This window comes from Calliphora vicina, chromosome 1, assembly GCF_958450345.1.
Source record: "Calliphora vicina chromosome 1, idCalVici1.1, whole genome shotgun sequence".
NCBI lineage: Eukaryota > Metazoa > Arthropoda > Insecta > Diptera > Calliphoridae > Calliphora > Calliphora vicina.
In genome coordinates this window covers 9,383,733-9,400,321 of record NC_088780.1, presented here as the reverse complement: position 1 = coordinate 9,400,321, position 16,589 = coordinate 9,383,733, and the positions used below count along the sequence as shown (strand labels likewise).

The window sequence follows — 16,589 nt, the reverse complement described above, 5'->3', positions numbered from 1 at the left end:
GCTGCATACGCTTTTTCAGACGCATCGCAGAATCCATGGAATTGGATATTGGAATTTGGACAATAATCAATCCATCGAGGAATACGAATGGTATTGATGACGGAATAGTTAGATTCAAAGATTTTCCATTGACTAAGTGTGTCTGAAGCAAGAACATCATCCCAACCAGTACCGTCTATCCATATCTTCTGCATTATCATTTTGGCCTGGACAATACAAGGTGCTAACCAACCGGCAGGATCAAAAAGTTTGGCTATTTGTGACAAGACCTCTCTTTTCGAATAGTTTAAAGACTCTGGAAATGGTTGGGCAACGAAATAAAAATCATCAGAACAGGCATTCCATCGGATTCCTAATGTTTTTGCAGAACTACTATCTTCAAACTTCAAAAAGTCTTCCCGAAGTAGATGGTCTGGTGGAATATTTGCTAGAATCTCTTTGGAATTTGATGTCCACTTTCTCAATGAAAACCCAGCGGATTCTAGAGCTTGGATTAACTCATCTTTTGCTTTTATAGAATCTTGTATAGTATGAGATCCCGCAAGGACATCATCAACGTACATGAAATTTCTTAAAATTTTGCTAGCAATTGGAAAACTGAATTGGACATCATCTGCTAACTGGAGTAATGTTCGAATTGCCAGATACGGCGCACAATTGACCCCAAAAGTCACGGTTTTCAACTCATAATCGCAAATCGGATCACTTGGGTTTGCTCGGAATAAAATTCTTTGAAAGGCAGTATGATCTGGATTGACCAAAATCTGCCTATACATTTTTTGAATATCAGCGTTGAAAACCAATCGGAAAAATCGCCACTTTAAGATCAGAATAGTAAGATCATTTTGAAGAATAGGTCCAATGTGCAGCAATGAATTTAAACTTTTCCCATTGGAAGACGGAGCAGAGGCATTAAACACTACTCGAACTTTCGTAGTGACACTATCAGGTTTGATGACCGCGTGGTGTGGTAGGTAATACACATTGGAACTATCGGAGAGGTTAGATGATTCTACCTTAGACATATGACCAAGTTTTTCATATTCTTGGACGACATTGTCATATTCAAACTTAAAGTTTGGATTTCGAATCAATCTTGCCTCGTTTCGGAAAAACTGTGCCATTGCACTGAATCTAGAATGACCTATATTTAATGATTTTGGAAATTCTTCCCTAAATGGAAGTGAGACTATATATCTTCCATCGGCATTTTTCTTGGTACTTTGAAGATACAATTCTTCACAGGCTTGATCGGAAGGAGACATATAATTCTTCTTTGGGAGATTTTCCACCTCCCAAAAGCGTGAAATTTCCTTGTCTAAGGAAATTTCACAGAAATTCGAAATTATTATAGGACTTGGATTGGATTGATGGGAAACAGGACCAGTTAGAATCCATCCAAAAATGGTTTCTTGGGCTATAAGAGATTCACACACATTATGCATAATCCCTGAACGAACAACTAAAGGAAAAATGTCTCCTCCAATCAACATATCGATCTTCGCACTAGAATAAAATTTTGGATCTGCCAACTGAATTTCAGGAAGATTCGAAAATTTAGTATTAGAAAAGCTTTGGGATGGAAGATTATTCGACAATTGAGGAACTACTAGAGCCGAAACTGGAATTGAGATCTTGTCATTTAACTGTGAACCTAATACAAGAGAGCACTGACGTTGGACTTTAGCAGAAACGGTGTTATTTAATCCCGAAATCTGCGCATTGGTGGGCTGAGATGGAAGTTTAAGACTATTAAAGATGCGTTCTGAAATGAAAGTCCCCTCTGATCCTGAATCAATCAGAGCACGTACCTGGTATTTCATTCCCAAATGGCAAATATTCACCCATGCTGTCCCCAAGAGAATACCTTTGGAATTGGAAGCAAAACAGGACTGCACTCGACCGGAAACTGAACTACTACTAGTGGACTGTATATTATTAGAATTGGGGAAAGAAAATGGAACGGTGTTTGGATTGAGAGCAGAACTGCTTGCAGTATTTGATCCTTGAGAAGACGAAGGATTATTATCAACATCTTTATGGAGGAGAGTATTGTGTCTTTTCTGACATTTAAAACAGTTATGTTTACTACTACAATTCCTAACACTGTGAGTTTTGGAAAAACAGTTTAGACATAAACCCTCTTTTTTTATCTCATTGAGTCTTCTTTGGTAATTCATTTCTAAAAATTTGGGATATTTCCGAATTGCGTGGGTTTCTGTGGGACACAATTTACATTTTGGGTTTGTAACATTAGCTTGGAAGCTATGAACTCTTTTATTAGTGTTCGAATTTGAAGAATTTTTGGATTTTTGGTCATTAATTTTAGAATTGTTGGAACCACGAATTTCAGACACAGACTCCAGAGTTCTATAACGGTTAGTGAGGAATTCATCTAACTCGGACCACTTTGGAATAGCGGTCTTATCTTTTAACTCTTGTTCCCACAATGTTAAAGTATTTTCTGGGAGCCTATTGGTGCAAATAAATACAAAAATTGGGTCCCAACTTGCCACATCTATGTTGTAAAGTTTCAATATGGAAATGCATGAATTAATGTCTCTTTGCAACTGCTTGAGAGACTTACCGGTTTCGGAATGAATGGTTTGGAGATTGAACAGAATTTTAAGCTGACCGTTTACTAGAATCCTACGGTTTTCAAAACGTAAGCATAAATTCGTCCATGCCAAATCAAAACCCTGATTCGTAAGTGGACATTTTTGGACAATTTCCTTGGCCTCACCTTGTGTTTTTTGTGTTAAAAAGAACAATTTCTCAACGTTACTAGCTCTAGAATTGGATACGACAGCGCTGAACATGTCGCGGAATGTAGGCCAAGAAGCATAATCACCCTGAAAGGTTTCAATCTCAATAGGAGGTAGATGAAGACTACGTGACTCAGAAGTAAAGGTCCCACGATCTCGAGAAGGCGTGGGATGTACAGAGATATAGCCTTGATGTTGCGCTTCTTCAGAATTGTTAATGGATTGACCTCGAAGATTATCGGACCTTTCGGACAGTTCTGTCAAACAATTACAATACGTCGTATACGTATTCTTGTATTTCACCTTGAAAGATTCTATGTCCAGTGGATTCTCATCGGTAGCCTCCTTTTCAGCCTCGTTCAAGAATTGCTCATAAGCAATCTTTAGTCGGCTCCATATAGATTTCAGTTCATACCGATGCACCTCAAGCGTATGGAGCGATGCCACCGGATACTGATTCCCTTTGAGGTCGGCCTCGAACTCTACGATACTATCGGCTAAACGTATGAACTGATCCAAAGACATATTGAAACTTTCTATTGAAACTCGAATCAACTACACAATTTATATAGGGATATGGAATAAGAATCTTAAGAAAAACTAAAATCAGACTAATAGGAATAATAGGAACTGTGATGAAAAGCACCGAAAAATCTGAAGAAATTTAACACCGAATTTGCAATTTGAAATAAGTGTATAAAAACAGCCAATTGAATAATAATTTTTATAATTATAATAATTATTAACCACAAAATTTGATTTTGTTTTTAAACTTGAAAGGAATATCAAAGAAATAATCGCAGGGAGTAATAAATCGCAATAAAATCACGATATAAAACCTTAACTTCAATAATATTAATATTATCTTCTATAAATTATCTGAAAATTTAAAAAAAATCAATGTACATATTCAAACCACTGTATTATGATACTATTGCATTCATTTAATATGCTGGAAACCAAATCAGCTGTTGACAAAATTAAAATAGCAAAAGGTCGTTCACCTTTTACTTATGGGAAATAAACAATAACTTTCCAGAAATTTTCCAGATTATAAGGTCTGTTCTTGCACCAATACCACACAGAATATGTATACAGTCGAAAAATAATTGAAATTGTAGAGAGGAAATGATTCTAAAATAAATATTACTAGCTGAAAATTTTATATTTGGAAAATTATTGTACTTTAAGGGGGGGAAAATCGTTAAATCGGTGAGATTGGGAAAAACTACACAGGATTTAAAAAGTTAACGATGTTAGAAAAGTTGGAATGAGTGTTGTGAACAAATAAAATAACAATAGTTCTATTGTTAAAATAATACGAATAATTGGTACACGAAATGACCTATTGTTATAATGGAATGTATAAGTGTTGCCGAGTTCCGTTTAATTGTACCATACGGATTAACAATTTAAATTTGTAATATGAATTTGGATTGGGATATTGTGTCTAATTTTTCAGTTTTATAAAAAAATGTATTACTACAAAAGGATTTTTGTTTCCTTCTATACAACTAGATGAATTAATTTTATTTTGCCCAAATAGTAGTTAATAATTTTTGTAGTTAGAAATCAGAAAATTATTCAACAATTAATTAAAAACACAACTATTTTTAAATTTTCGAAAAGTTTCAATTCTTATTAAATCCTTGTGTGATTTCTTAAATTTTGATTAATTTTCTAATATCGGTAATACAAATCGTTTTACAACTGCGGCAATATTGGCCAGTGATAAAGTGTGTCTCTCTTATTTCCAAAGAATAATATGGAAAAGGGAAAAAACTCTTCCGAATTAAATAAGAAGAGAGCAACACAATTGGAATTCGAGCTTTAAGTAAGAGCCTACGCATACAAATGTATTACGAGACGGGAAAGTTGTAAAAGAGATGTAATACAAAGAGAAATGATATAAGAGATCACACAAATAGTTGTTATTTCTTAATTAAGAGTGATTACAGTTTGTTGTGTAAGAGATATTAAGAAATATAAAATAATTTAGGGAAGTTAATTAGTAAGTACGGAAGAGAATAAACTAATTAAAGGAGATTGGGATTTGGTAAAGTAAGAGTATGAGTGTTTTGTTGGAAAAAAAACGAACTGATCAAAAGCTGTAAAAAGGGGAAAAAATAACATACATGCATATACAGTCAGCGTCTAAAGAAAGTGTACAACTTGTTTTTACATTTAAAACATTTTATTTACATATTAAAAAACTATTTGTTCTCCAGTTCTAGTATATTTAACAAAACATTTAATTGTTCTCTTGCAATATATAAACAAAAATCTAAACTAGTTCAACTGCAACAAAAACAGTAACAACAAAACCAAAAATACTCCATTTTTAACGCGTCAAAAGAAAGTGTACAGTTTAGGGAAATTAGAAGAAAAAACGTGTTTAGTATTTTATTTGACATCTTTTGGGCTTTAAAACAGTTTCAAGCCTCCTTGGCATTGTTTCTACCAATTTTGATGTCACCGATGTTGGGATGTTGAACCACTCTTCCTGCAGGATTTCGTGTAGAGAGTCATTGCTGGTAATATTTCATTTTCTGATCTGTCTGTCCAAATGCTACCACAGATGTTCAATGGGATTAATGTTCGGTGACTGTGGGTGTTGTTCCAGTTGTTTCGGTGTATGATACAACAACCATTCTTTAACAAGTTAAGAAGTATGCTTCGGATAATTGTCCTGTTGGAAGATCCAGGTTCGGTCTAGATTTAATTTTCTAATGATGGGTTCCATATTTTCTATAAGAATGTTTAGGTAATCGGTTTTGCTCATCAAACTATCAATAAATATGAGTTTTCCCATGCCACTTGCCGCCATACACCCCCACACCATCACCTAACCACCACCATGCTTTACGGTGGATAGTACATTTTTTGGTCGAACTCTTGATTTTTGCTTCTCCAAATTTTACTCCTTTTTTTACTTCCGAAAATCTCAAACTTGCTTTCGTCCGTAAACAGCACATTATTCCAAAACATTTTTCTTGGTTTTTATACCTGTTTGCGAATTCTCGAAGTCGCTCTTTATTTCGTTTGGAAATGTGGGGTTATTCTCTCGGAACTCCACCATATAGAGCATTTGGGTGTAGCGCTCGGCGAACCGTACTGTTACTAACTCTCACTCCAGACGAATCTGTTAATTCTTCGCATAATTTTACTGCACTTACTGTGAATACTTTATTCACTGCTTTCACAATCGATCGTATTTCAAGGTTGTTAAGGCGTTTTGGTGTTCCGGCACGTTGCTGATCTTCTAAAATTCTAAATTTTTTTGTTTGTCTATAATTTTTTTACAGTATTATGGCTTCTTCCTATTATAGAGGAGATTTCACGTGACGATTTGCCTTCATTTTTAAATTTTATGACTTACTTTCTTGTTTCAATTGCAGTTTGTTTTCCCATTTTGGTTTTAAAGTTCTCGCGATCAAACAAGAAAAGCTACTATCTTAAAATCTCATGAGACTAGCAGCAAGATCCACAAAAAATTATAATCTAGGCAAAAATAAAGAATAACAATATATTTTTTTATGTAGCTAGAAAAATCTTATTGCAATTCTAAATGTGTACACTTTTTTCTGACGCGTTAAAAATGGAGTATTTTTGGTTTTGTTGTTACTGTTTTTGTTGCAGTTGAAATAGTTTAGTTTTTTGTTTATATATTGCAAGAGAACAATTAAGTGTTTTGTTAAATATACTAGAACTGGAGAAAAAATTGTTTTTTAATATGTAAATAAAACGTTTTAAATGTAAAAACAAGTTGTACACTTTCTTTTGACGCTGACTGTATATATAATTCAGGGGAATCTGAAAAAAAGGAAAAGGCGCGAACGGTTTCGAAGAGTGTAAAAGGAGAAAGGAGAATACCCTACATCAAGGAATACCCGAACTATTGAAAATATGTTGTTATTTTGCACTCACATAAATATCGAAAAATCTTTCAAGGAAATAATGCACTTACTTAAAGATCGATGAAACCTTCCACTACGGATAACTTGAAGTCATTCACGGTGTAGATAATTTTTCCTTTTTGATGAACTAATTATGGCTCACTTTTCCGTAGATTTTGCTTCCTCAATTTTGTTTGTTTATACTCCTCACGTTTTTCTTATGTTTTTTTTTGTCACTACTAGGTTAGGCTTTATCTTTAAATTTGTATATTCTTTAAATTTGTATTCTTATTGGTATGTTTTTCTTTCAATTTAGGTGGACACGCGGTATGAGAAAGAAAACAACAACAATATTCTTGTGGACACTATCAATGCACTTTTATGACTAAATCTACATAACAAGCAAAATAACAAAACGTACCTTTTTTGTTTTGTAGAGAAATGTAGTTAGTGTGTGTATGTAGATCTGTTGGCAATCCAATGGTAATCCAATGCAAAACTCAGAGAAATTTTTTGTTTACTTCCAATCCGGTTCGAATGGGACCAAATGTTGGGGTGAGAAATGGGTGATGGAACTCTGGATGAATTTGGAAAAAAATCAATCTCTGAGACTTTTGAAAAACCAAAATATTTATGTATTTTGCGTTTTTCTCAGAAAAATCCCAATAGGAACTTTTGGTTTGGATGCAGAAAAGACAAGAAAGATCAGAATTCATTAGGAAACCAACGGAAACAACATTTGGGACATTTTGACCAAGTTGACAGATTATTTTAGGCATTATGTGAGAAAGAGATAGCCTATTATTAACAACATTCAGCTTCTGTATATAAAGTAATGACAGGTAAAACGTTGACCATCACAAGTATTAATGCCAGAGCCAGATAAGGCTTTTTGGCATTAACAGCCATTGTTAGCTATGACCTTTTTTCATCTTTCTGACAAATATATGGATTCCGAGCCAAAAGAACTGCTCATCTTTTGGGGACAATTTCGGATACTCTGTTCCAAAGTGAAGCAGCATCGCAACAAATAGTAAGGCAAACCTTCCCAACTACTTCATTCTAAATACTTTTTAACAGGTATTGTAAAATGGTGGAATATCACGGTTTCTTGTCTGGCCAGATTTCAGCTGCTCATAATAGATAGAACCCTTTTGGTACCACCAAATACAGAGCATTAAAATCTCTTACGCTTCGGGTTATCGTAATGGATCCATTCTTCATCACAAGTAATGATTCGTTACAAAAATGATTTTCTTTTTGAAAATTGTGATTCAGTAGCACCCTATCATTTTGCAAGCTCTTTTTGAGTTTGACAACTATCTTCATGAAGTAATGCCTCCAAATCTTGTCTTCCATGTCAAAATCACCACTTCTGAACCGGACAACATATGAAACCGATGAAACACATTTACCATAAGCTTCGGTTAGCAATCAGTGTGCTTCAGCGGATCTTTTTTATACCCTTCACCATGAGTGACAAATTTGTCATTCCGTTTGTAATTACTACATTTTTCATTTGCGACCCACAAAGTATATATATTCTGGATCGTTATAGATAGCGAAGTCGATATATCCATGTCAGTCTGTTTGTTGAAATTTCCGTAGACCCCAAATAACTTACATACATTAATTCTCCCGGTTCAGTTACTATTTAAAATCGAGTCAATCGGACCTATTTTTGATCTATATCTCGATTACTAAGTTATTAATATAGACAAAATGGATATCCAATAATATATATTTCAAAGACCTTTGCATCGGCGTATATAGGACCAAAGGAAGTCGGACCTACAATTGGTTAAAATCGTAAAATATATTTTTTACCCCAAAATTGTTTTCAACAAAAAAATTTATAAAAAAAAAATGTTTCAACAAAAAATTAAAAAAAAATGTATTTGCCTCTAAATTTTGTTAACATAAAAATATTCAAACATTTTATTTTAAAGTATAATTTGGGGAAGAGTATATAAGATTCGGCACAGCCGAATATAACTCTCATACTTATTCAAATTAAAGAAATAAAGCAAAACTTCCCACATGTGACGCTTTCTTGACACAAAATTTGACATTTTCGAAGAAAAAAATTTTGATTTGAAGACACTTGTCTCCAGGGTTCCTTCAGGATATATTTAATATTGGTTTTTGATACTGAACAAATATTCCATTCCTGAACGGTACATCAATTTATACTGAGTGCCAATTTATAAAAAGAAGAAACTAAACAATAAACAGTGATGCCAAACACAGATATATTTTCGAATACTAAACTCTTGTTATACCGCAGTAAACTTCCGAAACCTATTCCAACTATTTCGAAATGTTTGCTTAAGAATTTTTTAACAATAAGTAATACTTTTTAGTTGAATTTAACATTTTTTCTAAAAAAAAAAAGAATAAACACATTGTGAGAAAATAATTAAAAATTTAAATTCCCATAACGTTGCTCCCATTACTATAACGAATGATCTTCTATAGATATAAAACCTAAAAACTGTTCATACACTTTACAGACAACATCAATACCTATTTGGTTTTGTTTTGATTTTCAAAACAATACTCATTAGGTAAAAACCGCTCAAACGGAAATTAAAAAAATGTATATAGTTGTACTACTGTATAGTAATAATAGTACTAATATATTGTAGGTACATGTTTAATCTCATACAATATAAAAACAACAATAATACACTATATACGAATAAATGTCTGTCTATAAATTTTAAAGTGTTGCCACATACTTGTTATTAAGTAATAAAAATATGTTTTATTTTGGGGGGTAAGCACTACAACAGGTGTATGTTTGTAAATTAAATAATAATATGCTAATTTTGTTAACAAAAGTTTTTATAAAGTGTAGAAATATGGCATAATATATAATACATTGTAATAAAAATGTCATAAATGGTAATAAATTAAGTTGACTGAAGACAGTAATTGAAAATAAGAGTTTGAAATTGCTATTTTTTTAAGACAAATGTACTAAGGTCTAATAATAACTTTATAAAAATTTCAATTATGAAGGATTTTTTTTGTCATTCTAATGATTTTTCCCGAAATACCCTATTCTCAAATCCCTATTAACAAAATTCTCTCATATGGGAAACTCTTCTTGTAGTTTGTGTGTGCTTTTATTGTTGTTTCTGCCCATATACGAATATATTCCTTTTGTTATGACCGGAATTAAGTTTAGATTGTTTATTATTTCCCGTGGCATAAAAAAAATAATTGTACATTTACAGCACAACACTAACAAAAACTAAAAAATTCACAATAAAGGAAAAATATGCCTGAGAACAAAAGCCAAAATTGTTTATTGTGTAATTGTAATTGAAATTAAAAAAAAAACGAGAAAGTTAAATTGGAATCAATAACAAAACAAACTTGAGTTAATTGGCATAAAAATTGTCAAAATTTAGAAAAAAAAAAAAAATTTTTAAAAAACAATTTTGATTTTCTTAAAAAAACGCTTCTAGGAGGAATCGAACAGTAGACAATTGAAATGCGTGGGCATTTAGGAAGGGCTATTTACTACATATTTCTCCCGCTGGGATGTAAAGTCCTTGTTCACCGTTTTCGGTTTTTTCAACTTTTCGGTTTTTTGACAAATCGGTTTTTGTAAGACGGTCAACCGATTTTAATGAAATATATATTATATAGCTTATTCAAACATATTTATGAAAAACTTTGATACCATTTTTAAAAATATTGATTTATTTTATAGAAAATTATAGCATTTGATAACATTTCCTAAAAGATATAAAATAATTGCATAAAGATAGAGCCTTAAGAATACAAAAATGTAAAATTTAATATACAATTTTCTTAAAACATTTCCTATTAGCGTCCACAAATATAAATAAATTTAAGGAGACCTTTTTATACCCTTCACCTTCGTGAGAAGGGTATATATAAGTTAGTCATTCCGTTTGTAATTTCCACAATATAATTTTCCGACCCTATAAAGTATATATATTCTGGATCCTTATAGATAGCGGAGTCAATTAAGCCATGTCTGTCTGTTGAAATCAATTTTCTTAAGACCGCAGATATCTTCGGGATCCTAATCTTCAATAATTCTGTCATGCATGCTTTCGAGAAGTTTCCTATTTAAAATCTGCAAAATCGGCCCGAAAAATGGCTGAGATATGAGGAAAAAACCAGGACAACCTCGATTTTTGACCTATATCTGGATTACTAAGTCATTAATATAGACAATAGTAAGTTGGACCTACAATGCTTCAAAATCGGAAAAAATATTTTTTAACCCGAAAATTTTTTTTTTTTAAATTTAAAAAAAAGAATTGAAATAACAATTCGAAAACATTTGGAAATAATAAATTTTGTTTAAAAATATTTAAAATTTGTATTTTTAAGTATAATGGTATATAAGATAATTTTTTGTTAAAAATTTTTTTTAGGATTATTTTAAATTTTAAAAAAATATTTTCTCACCCTATTTTTTTTTCATCAAAAAAAAAATTAGAAACCAAAATTTTTTTTTAAAAAATTTAAAATAAAAATTCGAAAAAAAAAATTTTCAAAAAATTAAAAAATAAATTTTGTTTACCTAAAAATATTTAAAATTTTTATTTTGAAGTATAATTTTGTGAAGGCTATATAAGATTTGCCACAGCCGAATATAGCTCTCTTACTTGTTATTCTTAATTTTGAACTAACACTGGCCGGCAGAAAACTCAACGCTCTATGTTTTATTTAGGTAAGACTGTAAAACTCAATCATATGATTAGCGATTAATATGGTTATCACAACCTAAAAACTTTTCTCTGTGTGACAAAGAATAAAAATAAATACTTTTCCAGTAGGTCAACAAATTGAAATTTTGAGTTCTTGAAAAAATTATTAAAGTGCTTAACTTCTAAGGATTTTTTATTGTCTAAATACATTCTGATTTGAAAAATTCTTTTTCGAAATGAATTACGTTTGTTCCAAATTTAACTTAGTCGGAACTCTTAAATCTTTTAATAAAAGTGTTGACATTATAGAATTTTGAACGATTAAAACAACGAGTGTGACAAATCTGGTCAAATACCACTATTATATTAATAATAAACTCTTAAAAATCCATATACTTCTTTTGTTATCGGAAATCCTTACTGGTTTTTGTATTAATTTAGGATTTAAAAAATTCCTGGGAATGAATTCTGTTTTTATTATTTCCCGGGTATGGAAAATTTCGGGAAATTAGGAACCCTAGAACGGACTTAACGTGAACAATGTTAAATCAATGGCTTTGTTTGAATTTTAAATTATCATGCTAAACATTTCACAATATTTCATTCATGCACACAATACATATCAGTGTCTATATGCTAAATTTATGAAATAATTTTATTAACATTGAACTTGAAAATTCATTATTTAAGTCCATAAATAAAAGCTAAAATATATATTTTATGCTAACGTTGACAAAACGACCAATTACTGTCAGTTTAAATGAATTTTGTTGACAGAAATCAGTTGCATTATAGACACACATAATTTTTTGCTCAAAAATAATGCAATAAAGCACATTTTGCATAAAAATTTAAATAATACTATTATTAAATAATAATTTCCCTTTTTTTTCAATCGTTTACTTGCAGATGAAGAAGCAAACGCCTGTACAGATAGTAAGGAAAATAAAAATTCTTCCCATTATCATTTAAAAGCTGATGTTGTTGACAAACCACAGCAACAGCTAAAACAAGATATCCAAAAGAAACCTAAACATATTAAAGCTCAAACTTGTAATAGCAATAATAATTCCCTCCAATGTAAAGGAACCAATTCGGATAAACCGAAATTTCAAACAAATTCTGCCAAATTCAGCACAACGGATGTGGAAAATCTAACTAATTCACCTAAAACTTCAGCTACTCCTGCCCACCCAAAACTCACAACAGAAGTTGTTAGTGCATTAAAAACGACTACAAATTCTATAAATTTTAATACAGTAGTAACACCCACAACCGAGCAAACGACAAATCACGACATAACGGCTACAAACGATACATTGAACAACAACGTAACGCAGTCATCGAGTACTGCGGCGTTTGTACGTCCCAACAATACAGTTATGAATAGTCACGTTACGGCAGCACAAAACGGACAAACAACTGTGGTGGGCCATCATCGGGGTTTCTCGCAACCGACAGTAACAGTGGCTGCCTCCAATACCGGTGGCGATCCATGGTTTTTACAATCAACTGGGCATCAAATGCCACCAACAGCGCCTTTACGTCACAATAAACGACCAGCGCCCCAGCCAACAACAACTGGCGGCGGCATTTCATCAGCTACACATCCCAATAATTTACTAGTGAATAGTAGCGGCGGTGTGGGTGTCGGTAATATAACACTCCAGCAACAATTTAGCCAATCCCAACCACATATTGTAGCACAAACTACGCAACTGTCAACGCATCATAATAACGTGGTAAATAGCAAATTCTATTATAAAATTAAACAATTTTTTATATAATTTTATTGAAATTGATAAAAGTTTTTATATTTTGAGTGTATGACTTAAAAATATGAGATTTGCAATATATGGCGTATCTTTTATACGCGATTTTTGTCATCTGTCATTTATTCTCACATAGTTATTGAACATTATTGTGTAAAAAACAATGTTTTTTCTTGTTTCGAAAATGTAGAATTTTGTACCAAAAAGCGTCAAAAGTTTTGCACAGAATCATTACTTGCGATGAAAATAAAATTTAAAATTTTGTTAAGTCGACCTACTTGAAAAGTTAATTTTCCTGTTTTAAACAAATATTTTTCTCTTTTTATCACACAGAGAATATTCACCCCTATCGGCAATAACATGTGAAATTTTGTTCCCATGAAATATTCATTTCCCTCGAAGGGAAAATTGCTATCGGGAATATCACGATGAACTTTACATTCACAATAGTTGATTTTGTTCGTAACAGCTGTTTATTGTTTACAAAATTCCATCTAAAAATTTCACAACAAGGGCAATTTTTTCACGTGAACAAAGTTGATGAACGAAAAGAGGAAAAGGGAATTCATTTCATGTGAAATATGGATTCGCGATAGGGGTGATAGTTTTGGTTGTGCTAACCGAATTTTTTGTTCATTAAATGATTTAGTCTAATTGACCTAATTTTTCTATTGTGACTGAAAAAAATTTCAGCTAATTCAGCTGCTGCTAGTATTGAACTAAATCTATGGATATAATCAAATCATTTGATTGAAAAGATGGCACAACGAATCTGTTTTATGTGTGCAGAAATATTACTGTAAATTTAAGGAGAAAACTTGTAAATAAATTCTAGAAATTTCCCGGGTAGTTTTTCCTCTGAAAAAATGTTCATCTAAAAATTTGTTTTGGAAAAAAACAAGTAAGAGAGCTAAATTCGGCTGTGCCGAATCTTATATAGCCTTCACCAAATTATACTTAAAAATATTTTTATTTAAACTAATTTTTTTAAATATTTTTATTTAAACTAATTTTTTTAAATATTTTTATTTAAACTAATTTTTTTTTTTAATTTTTAAATTTTTTTAATTTTTTAAAAAAAATAATTTAGACAAAAAAAATTTTTTTGATGAAAAAAAATTCGGGTTCAAAAATATTTTTATCGATTTTTGACCCATTGTAGGTCCAACTTACTATAGCCTTATATACATTGTTGCATTGAACTTTGAAATATCTATCATTAAATATCCATATTGTCTATATTAATGACTTAGTTATCCAGATATAGATAAACAAGTAAGAGTCCTATATTCGGCTGTGCCGAATCTTATATACCCCTCACCAAATTATACTTCAAAATTTAAAATAAAATTTAATTTTTTTTCTGGTTTTTTCATTTTTTGGAAAAAAATTTTTTCGATTGTTATTTTCAATTTTTTATTTTTTTTTAATTTTAAAATTTTTTTTAAATTTTAAAATTTTTTTTTTAAATTTTAAAAATTTTTTTTTTTGTGAAAAAAAAATTCGGGTTAAAATTTTTTTTTTCCGATTTTGACCCATTGTAGGTTCATCTTACTATGGTCTTATATTAATCGTTGCAAATGTCTTTGAAATATCTATCATTAGATATCCATATTGTCTATATTAATGTCTTTGTAATCCAGATATAGGTCAAAAATCGAGGTTGTCTTGGTTTTTTCCTCATATCTCAGCCATTTGTGGACCGATTTTGCTGATTTTAAATAGCAAAATTCTCGAAAGCATGTCTGACAGAATTATTGAAGTTTGGATCCCGAAGATATCTGGGGTCTTCAGAAAATTGATTTCAACAGACAGACAGACGGACATGGCTTAATCGACTCCGCTATCTAAAAGGATCCAGAATATATATACTTTATAGGGTCGGAAATGAAAAATGTAGAAATTACAAACGGAATGAAAAACTTATATATACCCTTCTCACGAAGGTGAAGGGTATAAAAATAAGCCAAATCGAGGTTTTTCCTAATATATCAGCCATTTAAGGGCCGATTTTGTCGATTTTAAATAGAAACCGAGCCGGAAGAATTTCCGATATATTGATGTATGAATCATGTACATATGTAAGTTATTTGGGGGCTTCGGAAGGTTGATTTCAACATACAGACTTACATTGATATATCGACTTCGCATGTCTATAACGATCCAGAATATACATATATAATGAAATGAAAAATGTAGGAATTACAAACGGAATGACAAACTTATTATACATATATACCCTTGCCACTCATGGCGAATGGTATAAAAATAATGTATTTTTTTGGGGATAATAAATAACATAGATACATACAAATAGATCGGAAACTCTGCTGTAATAGACCTAACTCATTTGTCAAAAACCTACGCGGTGAAAATGTATTAGTAAAAAAACTATGTGAACAATACAACGCTCGTAGGTGTCAATATTTTGAGTAATTTTTAAGTTTGATTTTTTTCTATTTTCCGCTCTATGTGTATTTCTCTATGATAGTAACTTTATGTTATATAAATTAGTTTGTAACATTACGTGTTAGACCATATTAATAAAATATTTTAAACGTGACTTTGGCACACAAAAAAAAAACAAAACACTCAGTATTTAAACCATACAGTCTATTTAAACAATTCAATTCAAAATAGGAAGAAGAAAACAATGTAACATTAATTATAATTATAATAATTAGTTAATTTAATTTGACTCAATGTAAATATCAGTTTCAATTTCAATTACAGAATCCCCATCATCATAATGCGATTCATTTGTCCTCGCATGCACTTAATAGTCATAATTTAATAACAAATGCCACTGGTGCTGTTGTAGTTGCTCCATCCAATCATTCGCCCAAATCGCCAAATCAACATCAGCAACCCCAAATACAACAGATACAACAACAACAGCAGCAACAACAGCAACACATTATGTCGACATTTGCTCCAATCGGCTCAACAGCCGCCTCTGCCACGGCTGCTGCTGTTGCCAGTGTAACCCAACAACAACAGCAACAACATTTACAATTGATTTCGGCTGCCAACAATTGCAACAACAATCTAATGACATCTTCCCTAAATGCTGCTCACAGTGCGCTCTCCTTGCACGATCGTGGTTTACCACCCAAAAGTATGGCGCTACAATCGAATGCAGGTGGTGGTAGTAATATGTTACTTCATACACAACATCCTGCCCAACAACACCATCAATCCCAACCGGCCATGGTGGTCAATCAGACGACAAATGCCGCCGCAATGACAACATCATTGCATAGTTTTGATATCAATGGCGCTGCCAATGTACCCGTGACCACACAGTCCTGGACAACGCCATCATTGTCGCCAACTACTGGCCTGCCTCCCAACCATGGTGTGTTGCATGCTCAGCAGCAACAAAAGAAATGTGAAGTTAAACTAAATGCAATGCCGTAAGTGTGAAATTATTTTGCCCTCATTGAAAATTTGGTTGAA

The 16,589-nt window shown here is 31.8% G+C and overlaps 1 protein-coding gene across 3 annotated transcripts in view; it reads left to right on the top strand.

Moving 5' to 3' along the window:
* The window catches only part of Csk (C-terminal Src kinase), a 50,001-nt gene that overhangs the window by 26,416 nt on the left and 6,996 nt on the right, over positions 1 to 16,589 (top strand). For 2 of the 3 annotated variants that reach the window (XM_065498930.1, XM_065498931.1), the window contains exons 3-4: positions 12,268 to 13,100; positions 15,846 to 16,546. In XM_065498930.1, coding sequence (XP_065355002.1) covers positions 12,268 to 13,100; positions 15,846 to 16,546 — 1,534 coding nt within the window. The remainder of the gene's footprint in view (positions 1 to 12,267; positions 13,101 to 15,845; positions 16,547 to 16,589) is intronic. The other variant, XM_065498933.1, reaches the window with a different exon arrangement.